Source organism: Tetrao urogallus (genome assembly GCF_951394365.1).
Source record: "Tetrao urogallus genome assembly, chromosome: Z".
NCBI lineage: Eukaryota > Metazoa > Chordata > Aves > Galliformes > Phasianidae > Tetrao > Tetrao urogallus.
The window spans coordinates 44102919-44119625 of record NC_136816.1 but is presented as its reverse complement, the minus strand read 5'-3'; the positions used below and the strand labels follow the sequence as shown (position 1 = coordinate 44119625).

General features: G+C 38.9%; 1 protein-coding gene across 1 annotated transcript in view; it reads right to left on the bottom strand.

Annotated features, from left to right (window-relative positions):
* The window catches only part of MPDZ (multiple PDZ domain crumbs cell polarity complex component), a gene marked incomplete at both ends in the record, with an annotated part of 95301 nt that extends 81738 nt beyond the window's left edge, over nt 1-13563 (bottom strand). Inside the window, 3 exons of the mRNA XM_079548269.1 lie at nt 842-1063; nt 12744-12910; nt 13548-13563. Of these exons, the coding sequence (XP_079404395.1) occupies nt 842-1063; nt 12744-12910; nt 13548-13563 (405 nt within the window). The remainder of the gene's footprint in view (nt 1-841; nt 1064-12743; nt 12911-13547) is intronic.
* Between the last annotated feature and the right edge of the window lie 3144 nt (nt 13564-16707).

Here is a 16707-nt window from a genome sequence, read left to right as displayed (position 1 = left end):
ACAGATATTAAAAGTGTCAAAGAGCAGAATTAGTGAATGTGGTAAACAATTTGTTAAATGAATTTTCAATCTGACCTCTACAACTGGGCAAGGTTACATAAAGTTAGTAACTGAAACACAGTTATTCAGTTCTGAAATGTAACTATCATATCAACGTGGTAATTATTACTAAGGATTTGAGAGAGAAGAGAAAAAAACAGGAAAAATCAGTGCAGTATAGAGCTCAGGTTCAAGAGTGACAAAACTGGGATATTCAGATCTGTACAATCTCAGAGGGTATGGGACAAATTTGATGCAGGACAAGAAATAAAAGAATGGAATTCAAAGAAAAAGTAGAAGTGTGCAAAAGGCTTTCTAGAACATCAGAAGACTTCCCATATCCAGCTCTTTCAAAGGTTAATTAGAAAAATTCCAGAACAGATGCATGGCCATTCTCAGCCACAACCTGATTCACATACAATTTCTGCCTACCACAGAATAAAGTATATAAAGATTACAGAACACCACACAGCAAGGTCAGAAAGGAAAAAGGAATTTCTCATCTTATTTTCAATGACATAATTAGCTTTAATTAGTTATGTACACAAGAGCATGCTATATCAAAGCATATCCTACATATGTGCATCAGTGACCACAGAAAGACAACAGCATTCAGACCTATGAGTGTCATACTGCCCAGCTAAAGACAGTATCAGCAGAAACAACATCAAGGCTACTTTTCCAATACTGTTTTCTCATGTACCAACTGCTTCTCACATTAAAAGGTTACCTTTGTTTTATTTTTTATAGGAAGTATGTTACTCTTTTGCCACATTTCAGGATTAGCAGAAAATATGGTTACCTGGGACATACTTCTGATCATTTGCTCAAAGTCATCACTAGTGGATTTCTCATTAATCTGTGGAGTAATGGATCTGATTGATGCTTCTAACACATTAGCTGGGCTGCCATTCTGCTGAGCCAACAAATATGACTCATTATGCGGTAAGGACCCTGCATTCACACCATGGTGGAGAAGCTGAGGGAATTCACTAGTGGAATGTACAGAAGGAGTAATATTTACCTGAAAAAGATTAATAACAACACATTTAATGATACACCAGAGTTCTTCCTACTTACCATAAAGCATCATGACTGGTTAATAGCTTTTAAAAAATATTATAAATCCCATTTTCTGACTCTAGAAATATTATTTAAAAATTAAAAAAATATGTATTTGTAGCTGATGACTGTTGTAAATCATTAGCTAAAACATGACAGAAGGTGAAAATAGCAGCCTGAAGTACACTAACACTGCACTGGTGGTAAACAACCGAACAAGCTTTTTCTATGCTGCAAAGCTTTTGGAAAGCAAATTGTTCAATTACTTTACAAGAAAAAAGAAGCACGCACATTTTGATGAATGAAAAGAAACCTAATCTATGATGTAGGAAACAATGATCTGAATGAAATTTCACCAGTCTGGGTTTCTCCACCGTTAAATACCAAGGCGGTCTCCGTGACATTCCACACTTTAGAATTACAAACAAAATTACCAAGCAACTCCAGTGTCACCAGGCTGATCTGAAAACCAGTCATATACACACAGATCTGACAATACCTTTCTGTTACAGCAGAAAATAAGAGAAGTACCTACCTTGCACAGACCTAGTAAATAACCTAATTTCATGCAGCTCTCAAATGGCCAATCCAATGAGTGTCTGGGAATGAGGGCACAGAGATACTACTTTATACAAATACATAAAGCTCAGGAGAAGAAGCTCTCAGTTACCCATTGTTTCACTTTCTTGTTTACTATCAACAGGGACTGTTTTACTTTACATCAGTTTCATGCATGCGTGACATACTAACCTCACTTTAGGGCCACTTTACTTTGGCCTCAAGTACTTTTAACAGACTCACAGTGCAAAAACTCTAGCAATCTGTACAACAGAGAGAAAATTGATTCTCTGTCCTCAAAGCCTTCTTTCTAAATTTCAAAGAGCAAGAAAAATAATCTCAATTTGAGAATGTAATCTAAGATAGCCACTAAACCAGTTTCAACTGTTTAGGCTACTGCCTTTAAATTTATCACACTATTCTCCTGAAGGCCTGGTCAGAAGCTATCAGTATAACTCTTCACCACAAAACTCCCTCTCACCTAGGCGATTCAGGAAAATGTATCAGAACAAAGATCATTTGTTGAATATCCTATCTGTCTGGATATAAGTATCAAGATACAGAATAATAAAAGGTAACATTGGAAAGAAAAGCTCTCAACAGCATCAAGCCTTCTTGGCCATAACAAAATGGAAAAATAGTGTACTTTTGAACTGAAGTGACTTTCACTGCAGTGACTATGTTCTGTTGGCCAAATTCAGGAAGAACTACTTGTTACATTTCAGACAAATCAGAATACTTAAAACATACACACATAAACTTTCTTTAAAAGCATACAGTCATTTTTGCAAACCTGTAAAGAACAGACTGGTAAATTTTGTTCTACAGTAAGTGCATTCAAGAACAGTCTGATCTCCCTTAGGTTGTACATGTGGATATAAAACTAAGAAAGCCCGTGCTTTACTGTGTTTTCTCATCAGCTGGAGCCCACGCTACAGATTAATTCACTTTCACATTCCCAGTGTCAGTGACTTCCATGTACATAGGTTTGCACTGAACTTGGCCAATTAACATGCTTAGTTTTTGCTCTCCTCCACCTTCAAATCTACTAACACATTCTCCTGCCATATTCCTTCCTATACAGTTGTCATGGGTACAATCATTATTTATAAAAACATTTTATACCATTGTAATTAGCATGCCTCATACTATTTCAGTTTAAAAACATTTTCAAATTGTCACAGCAATTAAAGTGAATGAGATACAAATTCAAACCGCTTCCTGTAAACTCAAGGGCCACACCCCAGAGATATGGTATCACAAGTTTTGATGAGTCAGGTATGTGTTTATTTTCCAAATTTCTGTGCTCATTGCAGAAAAAAAAAAAAAAAAAAAAAAAGCACTTAACTACCAATCCTGCTGAAAATTATCATCCTCAAATTTTGCTTGGTGGAAAGAGTAAGAAGAGAAATCATCATCTTCATCAGGAAAGCAAGCAACATTAGTTTAAACAAGGCAACAGCACTGTGCGAACAAAATGATTCTTCTCCATGAAGAGGCGACAGCTCATAAAACCTCTCCATGAACCCTTTGAAGACTTTGGAGTGGTAATTTCATATTATGCATGCTTCAGTAGGCGTGATTAAACCTTCAGAAAAATACATTAAATACTTAGATTTCATTTAGTATAATTCTAAACACAACAGTAGTCTGTCTTGACACCCATTTAATGTGGCAGAAACTTGAAGTTTCACCTGCCAGTACAGCAAGAAGGGTCACTGATATTGCCATCAGTTCTGTGAAACCCATGTGTGCATGAAAACCAGCTTTGAACAGAGCGCATAGTCATCTTCCCAGACAAAAGAGGGAGAAGAAAGATTTTTTTTTAATGACTTCTAAGAGCAAAATTTGACTCTAGAAGTAAATAGACTCCAGAAGTAAACAAACAAACAAACAAACAAATAAAAAGTTAAGAAATATAACAATCACCTATCATCTTTCCATCATGTATCAGCATTCCTGGTCATCTGGAAAAGTCCCAGAGGATTAGATGCTTGCCAAAGTGACTCCAATCTACCAGAAGGATTCAGGGAACTACAGGCCTGTCAGCCTGACCTCAGTACCAGGTAAGGTTATGGAACAGACCATCTTTAGGGAGATCACATGGCATGTGCAGGACAACCAGAGGATCAGGCCTAGCCAGCATGGGTTCATAAAAGACAGGTCCTACTTGGCCAACCTGATCTCCACTGTGAGTGACCTGACTGGTGGATGAATCTGCCTGATTTCAGCAAAGTCTTTCACACTGTCTCCCACAGTATTCTCCAGCTGGCAGCCCATAGCCTGGCCAGATACACTCTGATGGGTAAAGAACTGGCTAGAAAGGTGGTGAAGAAAATTAAATGCAGCTGGCAAACAGTCACAAATGGTGCGCCTCAGGCCTGTCTTCTTCAATTTCTCTGATAACCTGGATGCACCCTCAGTAAGTTTGCAGATGGCACCAAATTTGCACAAAGTGTCGATCTGCCCGGGGGAAGGAAGGCCCAGCAGAGTGATTTGGACAGGCTGGATAGCTGCGCTAGACCAAAGGGATGAAGTTCAACAAGACCAAATGCTGGCTCCTGCATTTTGGCCACAACAACCCCAGGCAACACTACTGGCTTGGGGCAGAGTGGCTGGAAGACCATGTAGAGGAAACAGACTTGGGGGTGTTGGTCAACACTCAGCTGAACATGAGCCAGCAGTGGCCACCCCTCTAATGATATAGCTCAGGATACTATCTGCTTTTCGAGCTACATGAGCACACTGCTGGCTCATGTTAAGTTTTTTATCCACCAGGACCCCCAAGTTCTTCTCTGCAGGGCTGCTCTCAAGGACCGCTCCTTCCAGTCTGTATGGATGCCTGGGATTCCTCCAGCCCAAGTGCAAAACTCTGCACTTTGCCGTGTCAAACCTCATCAGGTTCACCCAGGCCCACCTTTCCAGCCTATTGAGGTCCTTCTGAATGGCATCCCTTCCTTCCACTGTGTCAACCGCACCACTCAGCTTGGCGTCATCAGCAAACTTGCTGAAGGTGCACTTGATTCCATCATCAATATCATTGATAAAGATGTTAAAGAGCACCAGTCCCAAGACAGACCCCTGGGAACACCACTTGTTACTGGCCTCCACCCAGACACAGAGCCATTGATGACCACCTTCTGTCTGCTGCCTTTCAACCAATTTCTTATGCACTGAGTGGTCGACCCATCAAATCCACATCCCTCCAAGCTGGAGATAAGGATGTGGTGGGGGACCATGTCAAAGGCCTTGCTCAAGTCCAGGTAAATGACATTGGTCGCCTTTCCCTTGTCCACCAATGCCATCACTCCATAATACAAGGCCACCAGATTGGTCAAGCATGACCTTCCCCTGGTGAAGCCGTGCTGGCTGTCTCGGATCACATGCTCATTCCTCATGTGATCAAGCATGTCGTCCAGGAGGATCTGTTCCACGATCTTCCCAGGCACAGAGGTGAGGCTCACTGGCTTGTAGTTCACCGGGTGCTCCTTGCTCCTTTTCTTGTAAATGGGAGTGACATGACCCTTCCAGTCATCTGGAACCTCACCTGACAGCCACGACTTTTCAAATATGATGGCAAGAGGCTCAGCAACCACCTCAGCCAGATCCTTCAGAACCCTGGGATGCACGCCATCCGGCCCCATAGACTTGTGCACATTCAGTCTCACGAGGCGGTCTTGGACCTGCACTGTGCTCGCGGGGGGGACCACCCCAGTCCCCACCTTGAGGTTTAGGGATGCACAGCTCAGGGAAGTGTAAAGTCATGCACTTGGGGAACAATAAACAAGAATAATCACACACACTTGGACAAGTTAGAGGACAACCTGTTGGGAAGGAGCTCTGTGAAGAAAAGCCTGCAGCACTGGAACAGGCTGCCCAGGGAGGTTGTGGAATTTCCTTCTCTGGAGATATTTAAGACCCGCCTGGACACCTACTTGTGTGACCTGGTGCAGGGAACCTGCTTTGGCAGGGGGGTTGGACTCGATGATCTCTGGAGGTCCCTTCCAACCCCTACAGTTCTGTGATTCTGTGATTCAGGTTCTGGGGGACAACAGGTTGACCACATGTGAGAATGCTTCTTTGTTTTTGGCTCAAAGTTTGCCATCTGAGGCATTTCTTGCAACAAGACCCTGACTTATCTAGGAGATGAGAGGCGGATGTTGCTGCGTGGCAGTCAACATCATTTGTGGACAAAGCATTTCTTTGGGGCTGTTTGCATTTGGAAGAGAATGACTATCGCGGTAACGATCTCCCCCTTGCTTCCTACAGAGACAGTAGACTTTGCTTTTATTGCCCTATTGCCTCCTATTGCTTTCCCTTCCCCATCTCCCTTAACGACTAGGACTTGTAATAAACTGATTGGGCTACGATTTGACCTTTTGTTTCTTAATCTCACATTGGGTATACATATATCATAGAACCTTTTCTCATTGATAATTGAAACGAGACACCATGAGCCAGCAGTGTGTCCTTGTGGCCAAGTAGGAAAATGGTATCCTGGAGTGCACTAAAGAGAGCATGGCCAACAGGTCAAGGGAGGTGATCCTCCTCCTCTACTCTGCCCCATTTAGGACTCATTTAGGTTCAGCTTTGGACTCCCCGGTTCAAAAAAAGACAGGCATTTCCTAGAAGGAATCCAATGGAGGGCTACAAAGATGATAAAGCATCTCTTGTATAAGAAAAGGCTAGAAAAGGCCCAGGTCTCTTTAGCTTGAGGAAAAGCAGACTGTGGGCAGATCTGATTAATCTTTATAAATATCTATAGGGAGGTGGGAGGTTCTTCTTGGTGGTGTTCAGCAAGAGGACACAATAGTGGCCTAAAACTTGAACACAGAAAGTTCCATACAAACACGTGGAAGAACAACTTTAAAGTAAGGGTGACAGAACACTGGAACAGGTTGCCAGAAAGGTCATGGAGTCTCCTGCTCCAAAGATACTCAAGATCTGTCTGGATGCCTATCTTTGTGACCTATGGTAAGGTGTCTGCTTTAGCAGAGGGGTTGGACACAACCTCTTGAGGTAACTTCCAACCCTTTCAATTCTGTGATTCCATGCCCACCTTACTGTCTGTAAGTCCAGATTTTTCATTAATTTCTCTCAGAACTTTTCCATTTTACCATGATTTGCACACTACTAGCATAAAAGCAATCCCAATCTGTTAAAGCCCTCTCTGGATAGAATGGTAATGTCCTTTGTGTTTCTGGAAGGCTCCTTTACACATACAAGTGTAGTGAGAAATACACAATTCTGGAAAAATCATGTCATGTACAAAATAAACATATAAATCAAGAAAGCTTCAGTAATTCTATCCCAACCCTAAAATAAAACAGTTTAACAAGATATGAATGATGAAAAGATACTATGGTATTAGCTTGCTCAGATACAGAATGCAGCACTTACCTGCTTACATGCATAAACAGCAAAGAAAAATAGAGCTGCACCTCAAAAATTAAGTAAAATATGTACCCCTCACTACCATTTGTAATACGTATTCTCTTTCAATCTGAAATCCTTCTCATCCATTGAGCATCCAGTACTACACAGTCTTCAGTACAGAGAGGAACTCCACGTGCATCCCACACAAAGTTCTATGAAGGTTTTGCTAGAACTGCTTAGCAGGGTATCACTTTAGGTAGATAGCTTCTCTGTTTCTAATGTTCAAACAGCAGAACAGTCAAGATGACCATGTTATCTTACATTAAAACACATGACTAGTATCACCGTTTTCTACTTTAAGTAATTTTGAAGAGTTCTTACATGTGCAGTGTTCATTAAAACACATCATTTTCCACAGATATATATTAATTTTTTTTCTCTCTGATAGAAAACTTCCACATCCTGTTGCTAGAACAGAAGTAGCAACAGATCAAATATTCATATTTTAGAGCCACATCATTTGTTTCCATAGACAAAATCCCATTCAAATCACCAAAACAGTGCTCACTTTGTCAGCCTGACACACTGTCTCTTCTGTACACTTTATGAGCCAGCTAGTAAACTACTGCAAAGGTGTGAGAATTAAATGAACTTCTGTACTCCTTCTGCCTTCCAACAAGTGTTGAGATGGATGTTGTTCATGTTTTTTCTCAGATGTTTTTCCATTAGTAATTATTAACTCCATGATTCTGAAGACACTGGATAGCTTCTATTTGCATGACAGTTGACATACTGAACACCTTTAATACCAATTTCAATACAAATTTGAAAAAGTTAATCTCAAAGATTCAAGTAAAACTATGACTACAGCAAACTACAATGTAGTATCAAACCCCACCTGTTCTATAATAATTATCAGTAACATTTCATTTTTTCACCTTGTTTTTCCTTTAAAGAAATATGCAGTCAGTGGAGGACGGGTTAACAAGGGAAGCTTCTGAACTGTGATGAAAACTTCAAGAAAATTACCAAGCCATTAACAGAGTGAAGTTTTGTGTATGTATGCATGCATGAAAAAAAACTTTAGATTCATCTTCTCTTCTAAAATATACATACACAAGCTCTAAAATCACTACCATTATAAAATGACATTTATAAAGACTTCAAGAGGTAAAATATTAGAATCCTCAGACAAATTAAAAGCTTTCCTCCCTCCTCTCCCTTCAGATATAGGCTTATAGCTTGTAGCAGCTAGGAAGAACTGGTGTATATTATTGCTAATCATTGAAGCATAGGTCATTTCTAGGGGAGCAATAAGCCACACACTGAAATCTCAGGATGATAATGCTATTGTAGTTTCAAGAAAGAATTTTCAAAAAATGCAAGCTGCACTGCTTTGCAATAATAAAGTCACCATATTACCCTGGAGAAACAGCTTTATGGAAATGCAATCATGTAAGTACTGTACAAAAGAATATTGCTTTGTTTTATAATTTGGCCAATGATAATTGTCTGATTGGTTTCCTCCTTGCTGTGCATAACATCTGCAATATATGGACATAATCTGGCATAAGCAAAAAGATGACAAGGATAAAATTTTTAAGCACGATGAAGTCCATATCATAATCCTGCAGACAAATGCTGAATGTAATCAAACAGCACTTACATTTGGCCGTTCAAAACGCTTTTAATAAAAATGAAACTATTCCAGTCATGCCTGTTACCTTATCAGCATTCAAAGCTATGTAATCATCATTGCTAAAAACAAAAAAGAACAAATTCTTCCTTTATCTGCATTTTAGCGTCACTACATACACAATGAGGATACATTTCACTGAATACATCTGTGTGCTGAGCATCAAAAAACTCAGTGAGAGCAAAAGCAATATCAGAAGCATCAGAGCACAAGTTAGCCCTGCAGCAACCCTGTGTGAGAAGTGGCGGGTGAGGACCTGCTGGTAGGCTCCCTGAAGGAGGCTCCTGAAGTGCCCCAAATTCTTCTCCAAAGGAGAAGGCGGTATGCACAAAAGCACTGTGAAAGCAGCACCAAAACCTCCTTCAAGTTTCCTGCAAAACAAGCAGCAGTAATACATGCAGAACCCTACTCCTCAGCAGCGCTTTGAAGCACTCCTGGTAACTGTGTCTTCACCCCCCCCAGAGCTCTGTCCTCACAGGGATATAAAGCAAACAATAACAATAAATTTTTTTAAAAAATAAGCATGTGAGGAGTGTAGCCAAGCCAAAGGATTTTTTGTTCTGGTAGAGAGAGAAGGAGAAAAGGAGGCAGTGGATGAGCAAGAGACGGAAAGGAAAAGAGGTGGTAGACAACGTTTGCCAGCACTGTTTTCTTTAGTATCTTTTATATAGAAAATACTGTTGAAAGACCTCGAAAATTCAAAATATCACAATTTCTGCTACTCTTTGTCAGTCTCTCAACTCCCAACAGCAAGACTGCTCTTCAAAAGCTGAAAACATTCACAGAAGAGTATGGTTACTAAGAAAGAGGAAAAAAATCTCCCTGCTTCAGTGCTCTTCAACTCAAATGACAGGTGAAGTCAGGAGAGCAATTCTCTATCAAATAGTCTTTAAACATTCCTAGATTTTTCCCACTCAAGTTTCTAAATCTGTAGAGATGAATCTGCAGAGTAAATAAATCCTGTTTGCTCATCTAAGGAAAAAAAAACACCATATTGTTAAAACACCTGCCAATAGGCAGCAAAGCATCAGATTTGCTGACTTCTGCATTCTGCCTCAGCAACATACAGATGAAGCAACATACCACTCAGCCTACACTCCCCCACTGAACAAAAACGCAAACTCAAAAGGCTGTTGTTAAGCACACATCAATACTTAAGGGAATCAGTTCCCAATTAACACACAGAAGCTTTAAGGAAAAAACAAGAGAGCAAATCTGAAGAAGTGTCTGTACAGAGATAGTCATTTCTCAGATACCCTCTAGATGTTTAAAAGATCCCTTATCTAGGGAAAAAAAAAAACAAACAAGGAGGAAACCGAGCACTGTAGACTATAAAAATGGCAGTAGCAACCATTGTATCTGAATGCTAGAACTCTGTACTTGCATCTTAGGAAAACATAACAGACGTTTACAAAATTGCCAGGTCATTTTCCAGATCTGAACAAACAGAAGATGATCTCACAGTTATCTTTATGCCTTCCAGGCTGGATATTAGGAAAAATTTCTTCTTAGAAAGTGTAGTAAGGCATTGAAATAGGTTGTCCAGAGAAGTGGACATGTCTGGAGGTGTTTAAGAAAAATTTACATGTGGCACCTAGAGATATGGCTTAGTGACCTTGGTGGTGATGGGTCGATGGTCAGACTACATCACCTTAGTGGTCTTTTATCATAACGATTCTGATTCCAGATGCTGTGCCTCAAGACAGAAATATGTCTTTCCCTCAATTTTATGAAACCACCATCAGCCCACAAATCTCTGCTGGAACACTCACAATTAATCAGTTCAATTAAGAAAATTAATTGCCATCATTTCTTCTCTGCTCCCATCTTCTTTTTCACACCTATACTTTCTTGACAGAGGGTTTTCTCCTGAGAATTTTGCAGTAGTCTTGGAGCTCTTTAAGAACTCATACACTTATTAAAAGCACATTAACAATTTAACAGACTGTCACTTACAACACACCTTAACTGACAGACCCTGGCTCAACTTTTAGAATAGCTTGTTGCACATGCAAGAAATTCAGTGACATCAGTCTGCAGCAGATAGAGACTGTAACAACCATCCACTGCACTACTCAGCACCATTTCACAAGCCTTGCTGTTTTCACTAACTTAAGAGTTCCAAGAGCACAATGCCTTTATAGCCATGAAAAGAAAACTGAAGAGTGGCCCTGAACTTTAGCAAATTGCAACTTTGAAAACACTAACAAAGTTAGTCTTCTGAAATAACTATTTCATTATTTTATTCTTTGTCTTGTTTCAAGATTATTTGTAGGCATTTATATAAAGCAGAGAAAAAACAGACAATTTCATGTTATACAGTAGGGAAAAAAAAAAAACCAGGAAAAAAAAAAAGGACACTTTCTAAAGAGATAACAAAAATTTGAGAATGGAAACTTGTAATTGCATATTCAGATGTTTATACAAGCATAAAGAAATTCACATACAACTAGTTCTATTAGCTAGACTGGGTATGTGTGCAGTCCACTGAATTTACTGCACAGATAAAAAACCTGTGGGTTTAGGGCTGCAGTTGAAATGATAATTTTTTTTTTTTTTTTTTTTTTAAATACATATCTGAAATTAACTATGGAATATTGGTAGTGGCTCATTTAGGTGGTTGAATTTAGAAAAATAAGTATTTTTTAACAAAAACAGTGTCAGTAAGTGAAAATTGATCTGCCTTTTCAGCAAACACATGCTAGTGCTTCAGGGACATCTTGTTTTTGGACTGTACAAACCCACAGACATTACCACAGAATTAACTGTGTGTTTTTGGATGTCAGTTCCCAAACTACAGAGCCTCAAAGAACCTCTCAGAAGAGTTTTCATCAAGACCTTTTTAATCACTCCAAATTTAATGCCATCACATATAAAAAAACCTGCAAAATTAAAAAAAAAAAAAAAACAACCAACCCTACACATAGTCATGTACGGCACTGCAGACACCACTCTACCATTTATATAACAAATACCATATTTGTTAGTGTAAAATAGATATTCACGATAATCTACAGGGAACAGTAAAGTGCCATGCAGCTGTCGCAACCTCAGGAGCACAAAGGCTCCTCTCACCAGATACACTCTAGCAAGAGACAAGATATAGCTTCACTATTCAATAAGGTCAACATGCAGAGTATCTCTCCTTCTGCTTCACCATTTCTCCCTACTAGCCACATGTGCTACGTGTGCCTTCATGAGGTATGTTTTAGGAGCTCGAATGTTGCACATTCCACTGTTACAGAACACAGCACTTCAGACCAGAGAGTGACAGGAATATAAAATATGCAAAGAAAAACAGGTTTCTTTTTCCACCTGCCTCACGCTGTTGAAAGCACCTAAACTGACCTGAAGCCTGTAAGAAGCATTTCTGGCTATACTTAAAGAATAAGGAATAGCTCTGTGGGAGTTGGCTGTACGTGAAAAGCAGGTTAGCAAGTTACAGGGTTATTACAATAACAAATAATCATCAGCTTATGGTTGGATTTCATGATTCTAGAGGTCTTTCCCAATCTTACTGATTCTACAATACATAATTATGCCAATAAAAATAAGATGTCCCCTCTGAAGAAAGGCAGAAAAGTGATACTTCAATTCTTGAGCAATTGGAAAGGAGGTAGCACATCTTGTTTCTTTTCAATCTCTTATAGAAAGAAAAATATATATTCATCTTCTGAAGCCAGCATTCCATAAGAATGAATGAAAGAACAAACAAAACACATTACTTCCTTTTCAAAGACAGTGACAGTAACATTAACTTATTACCCAATACCACCATTTCCCCCCCAGTGCACACAGTAACTTACAAGCATGTACGTAAAAAAATGTATGCATACTCTATGTTTGATGGGACATAACAAAAGCCCAGAAACATAACTGGTGTGTTCTCCTTTGTTCTCCAAAGCTTTGAATCAGATCTTTAATTAAGGCTACTTGACTTCAATATTCACCATGCAAAAGGACATACAGTTTTTATACTTTTCTCTTGTGTCTGGGAGGCTAATTTTCCTACCTGATCTCTCAGCTGTTGAACGGAAGTTTGAAGGCTGAGAATTTGATTAAAAAGTGGACTCTGCAGCACTGATTTCAATAAGTTCAGTTTTTCCTCATTTGCGATGTCACCTCGATCCCGAAGCTTTGCCTGTAAACGTTCCACAGCCTGGAGGGCCCGATGTGTATCTGTAGCAACATTCACTCAAGTCAGTGGCAGTTTAGAAACAGCCATACTGAAAGCACATAAATTTTATTAAATACCTCTTTTTTTTCAAAATACAGAGGTCTATAAGGGTTTTTGTTCAGAACTGAACCAAACATGTCTTAATGAATTACGAAGTCAGAGAAGAGCACAAAGCAGAAGGCAAATAATAAGATGGCTGTTACTTTTGTTGGCTTTTTTCTTTCTTCCATTAATTACTAGGTTGCAAGAAAGTAAAAATTTTTCATTAAAATTCAGTACAGGAATTGTGGCTATAGGCAACTGCAAATAAAATAAAACAAAAATACCCCTAAAAAGATGTCTTCTTCCACACAGACCTTTTAAAAGGTCTTTTTGTCTAGTCTTTTAAGAAAGACTAGGAAAAAAAAAAAAAAACTGGGAAAAAAAATAAATTAATTAAATAAATGACAGCTTTTTGTTTCCTAATTCTAAAACAAACAAACAAACAATTCTAAAACAAACAAACAAAAAATTGCCAAGCATTTGTCATAAAACCCACCTCATTTGTATACACCAATAACCTGTAACTATTACACACAATACATCTGACAAGTACAGCGAGAAATTATAATTAAGCAAAAAAAAAAAAAAAAAAATTACCAATTGTTTCCAACATGTTCTCTATTTCTGCTTCTCAGCTCCTATTCCAACACAGAAAGCACATACAAATGTTGTCCTGGTTTTTCCTGAAAAAGGAAACACAGGGAAACTGTCAGGTGTAGAATACAAAGTAGAGAGCTCAGAATGAAAAAAAATTAACTTCTGAAACCAACTGCCATGCCCTCAAAACAGCAGCCCACTAAAACTACATCTCCTTCAGGTAATTTATTTCTGCATTTCCATATCAAAGATCCTGTCTGCATAATGTTGCACAACATGCCCTGCAATGCTTTAATCAGAAGGTATGAATCACAGCTGCCACTGAGACTTCACAGCATTTCATTGCTTTCCCTTTCAGCGATTCATAAAAACATTCCCTGCAGGTTCAGTTTTCAAGCTCTGTGTTGACAATATCAGGTGCATGAACCTAAGAAGAAATCTATGAGTCACAAAGCATTACTGCTATCAGATTTGCAGAACTGTCACACTACTACATCCAGAACTCATGCTACAACCTCCACTACTAACATATGCCAGTATTAAGAATCAGATATGGTTGATGAATGATCTTTGCCAACACAAATTTACAGGCAGGAAACTCTACCTTACAAAGAATCTGAAACTGATTCGTATTTTGTGAGTTTGGGGAATTTGAGTGGTTTTCTTTTGCTTGTTTGGTGTTTTTGTAATGTTGCTCAGAAATTTGTGATTTTGTATGAGCGGGAGAGTCTGCCCATCCACAGCTGTGATGGAGACTGTGATGGAGGTAAATGAAGTGAGAAATCCAAATACCATTGTAGGTGCATGAACCAACATGTGCTTTTTATTTATTTACCCTTCCCAACAGTACTTTTGTTTTCTTGGTAACAGGAAAGTAGTTTAAGATAGTAAATCAACTTGAATCTGGTAAAGAAAGCACCACACAGAAAACAGCACTCAGAAAGAGCTAAGCACCTTAAATGACTTTCTTCCTTGAAGAGGATAATAAAGAAAGGTTGATAGATCTGTTGACAGATCTCTGGGTACGAGAGAGTAACTAAAATTCAAAAGGGCCATTAGCCATAGAAGCTGAGCATGATAAGCATAATCAATCCCCACAAGAAAAGTAAGAAAAAAAAGTTGTCAACATAAACTTGCTTGCAGTCTGAAAAGAAAAAACAAATCAAGTGGTTTTTAAATGCTTTCAAGTTCTACTGCCAGATTTCCCTACTTTCAGTATGCCTTAAGCTCCATATCAGTTTACATTTATGGCATATGGATTTACGAATACAGTGCTACAGAAATACTGATTATCACTTTCAGGACAACATATCACTTAGAAGTAGGCATAAAATTCGAATCCTTTCAATCCTTTTCCATTATACAAGTTACACAAACACGCACATCAATAATTAATAAAATAATACTTCACGAGTTTGCTTTCTTACTTAACAAGGTAAATCCCAGCACATAACTACCAGATCTGAAAACAAAACCAAAGAATACCTTGCGTTTTCACCTGTTCACCCTTCAAAGTAAGACTGTCTATTTAACAGGAAGGGTTGTATGAAGTTACTAAAAAATTAATTAAATAAGGTGGTTTTCCCCTAACCTTAAACACCAATAGCTTTTACTTTCAAATGAAAAAACTATTATCACACAGTAAGTTCAGAGGCCCTATTTACAAGTAGAGACATTTACAAGTAGTATTCACAGGTCTTTTTCTCAGTGGCAGTGCCAATTAAAGAAGGTCTTTCCTGTTTCACCCTTCTACTTCTATCTGTACAAATGTTTATACAGCTGCATTTTAGATCCAATCAGAAAAATGCACGATACAAATATGGAGATTACTACTCAGTCATTTCAGTCCCATCACCCTGCACATGTACATGCACACAGCCATCATATCTTCAACTCTCAAATGTTGAGGAACTAACCAGCAAAAACAAAGTTATTTGTACCTCAGGCCTTCTGCTTCAGACCTCTAAGAATCTCAAGAAGAGGAGATATCTTTTAGAGTTGGTGGATATTACGTTACATCATGATTCAACTTGCCTATTTCTAATGTGCTGTGAAAGGCATGTTTACAAGCAATAAAATGGACAGGATCACCACTGTGTTGGTGCAACCCCAGAATAATCATCACTGATGATCTGAAATTGAAGCATTCTCAACACAGACACTTATTAACAGAAGTCACTAAGTATATAATTCTAGAGATAGAGATGATCCTACTTAATCTGCAATGAAAAAATTGCTGAGCACTGCTAAGACTCTCACGATACACTTTTCACTTACCTCGTGCATTAGAGGCAGGAAAACTGCCCCAGAGCCATCTTAGTGCCAGTAACTCAGTTTTTAACTCTCACTTCATTTTACTTCTCCTTAACTCTCCTTGTTTCGTTTTTGTACTGGAAGGGATTGACTCCTTAGCTGATCCATCTAATGCTTTTGTCGACCACAGCTCAAGGAAGGATCAAGAGAGGAACTGCTGTCAGAATGCTTTCCTTCAGGACACTTCCACTGAAGCAGAAGCAGTGCTTCAAGGCACACCAGTATTCATATATCATAGTTCAAAATGATACCCTTTGCCCTGTGCACACTCTGGCATGGTGAAAACCCACTCAACTCTGTTTCTGCTGCACCACATCCATGCTAACAATTGGGATCTGTCAGCACCAGTTTAGTGGCACATCAACCTAGCCACAGTACAAGGGAAGCAAGCGTGCAGCTGCCCAAGATGTGTCCATAGTCACCACTCCCACCCACCACAGCAACAACTCCTGGTCTTTAACACAGCACACTTCTAGGAATTTCAGTAATAATGCACCGAGCAAACCTTGTCCAGAGAGAAATATGGAGACAACTCTGTGTTGGAATAAGTAAATCTTTCATTTGCTATAGTGAATATTATTATAACACCATCACAAATTCTAGACGCATGAATGAATGAGAGGCGGTTTCTGATCATGTCATTTTATATATATATATATATTTTTTTATATATATATATATATATATATATACTCCTGGCTGCCTGTATCACAGGAGTCCAAAGCCAAAACCTGCCCTTCTATACATGACACAAACACCAGTCCTGATCCAAAGAGCTCAAAGCAGATTTAACTATTTATGTGTTCTAGAGCTAAAGTTCACTAATCTCATCACAGTAATAAAAACA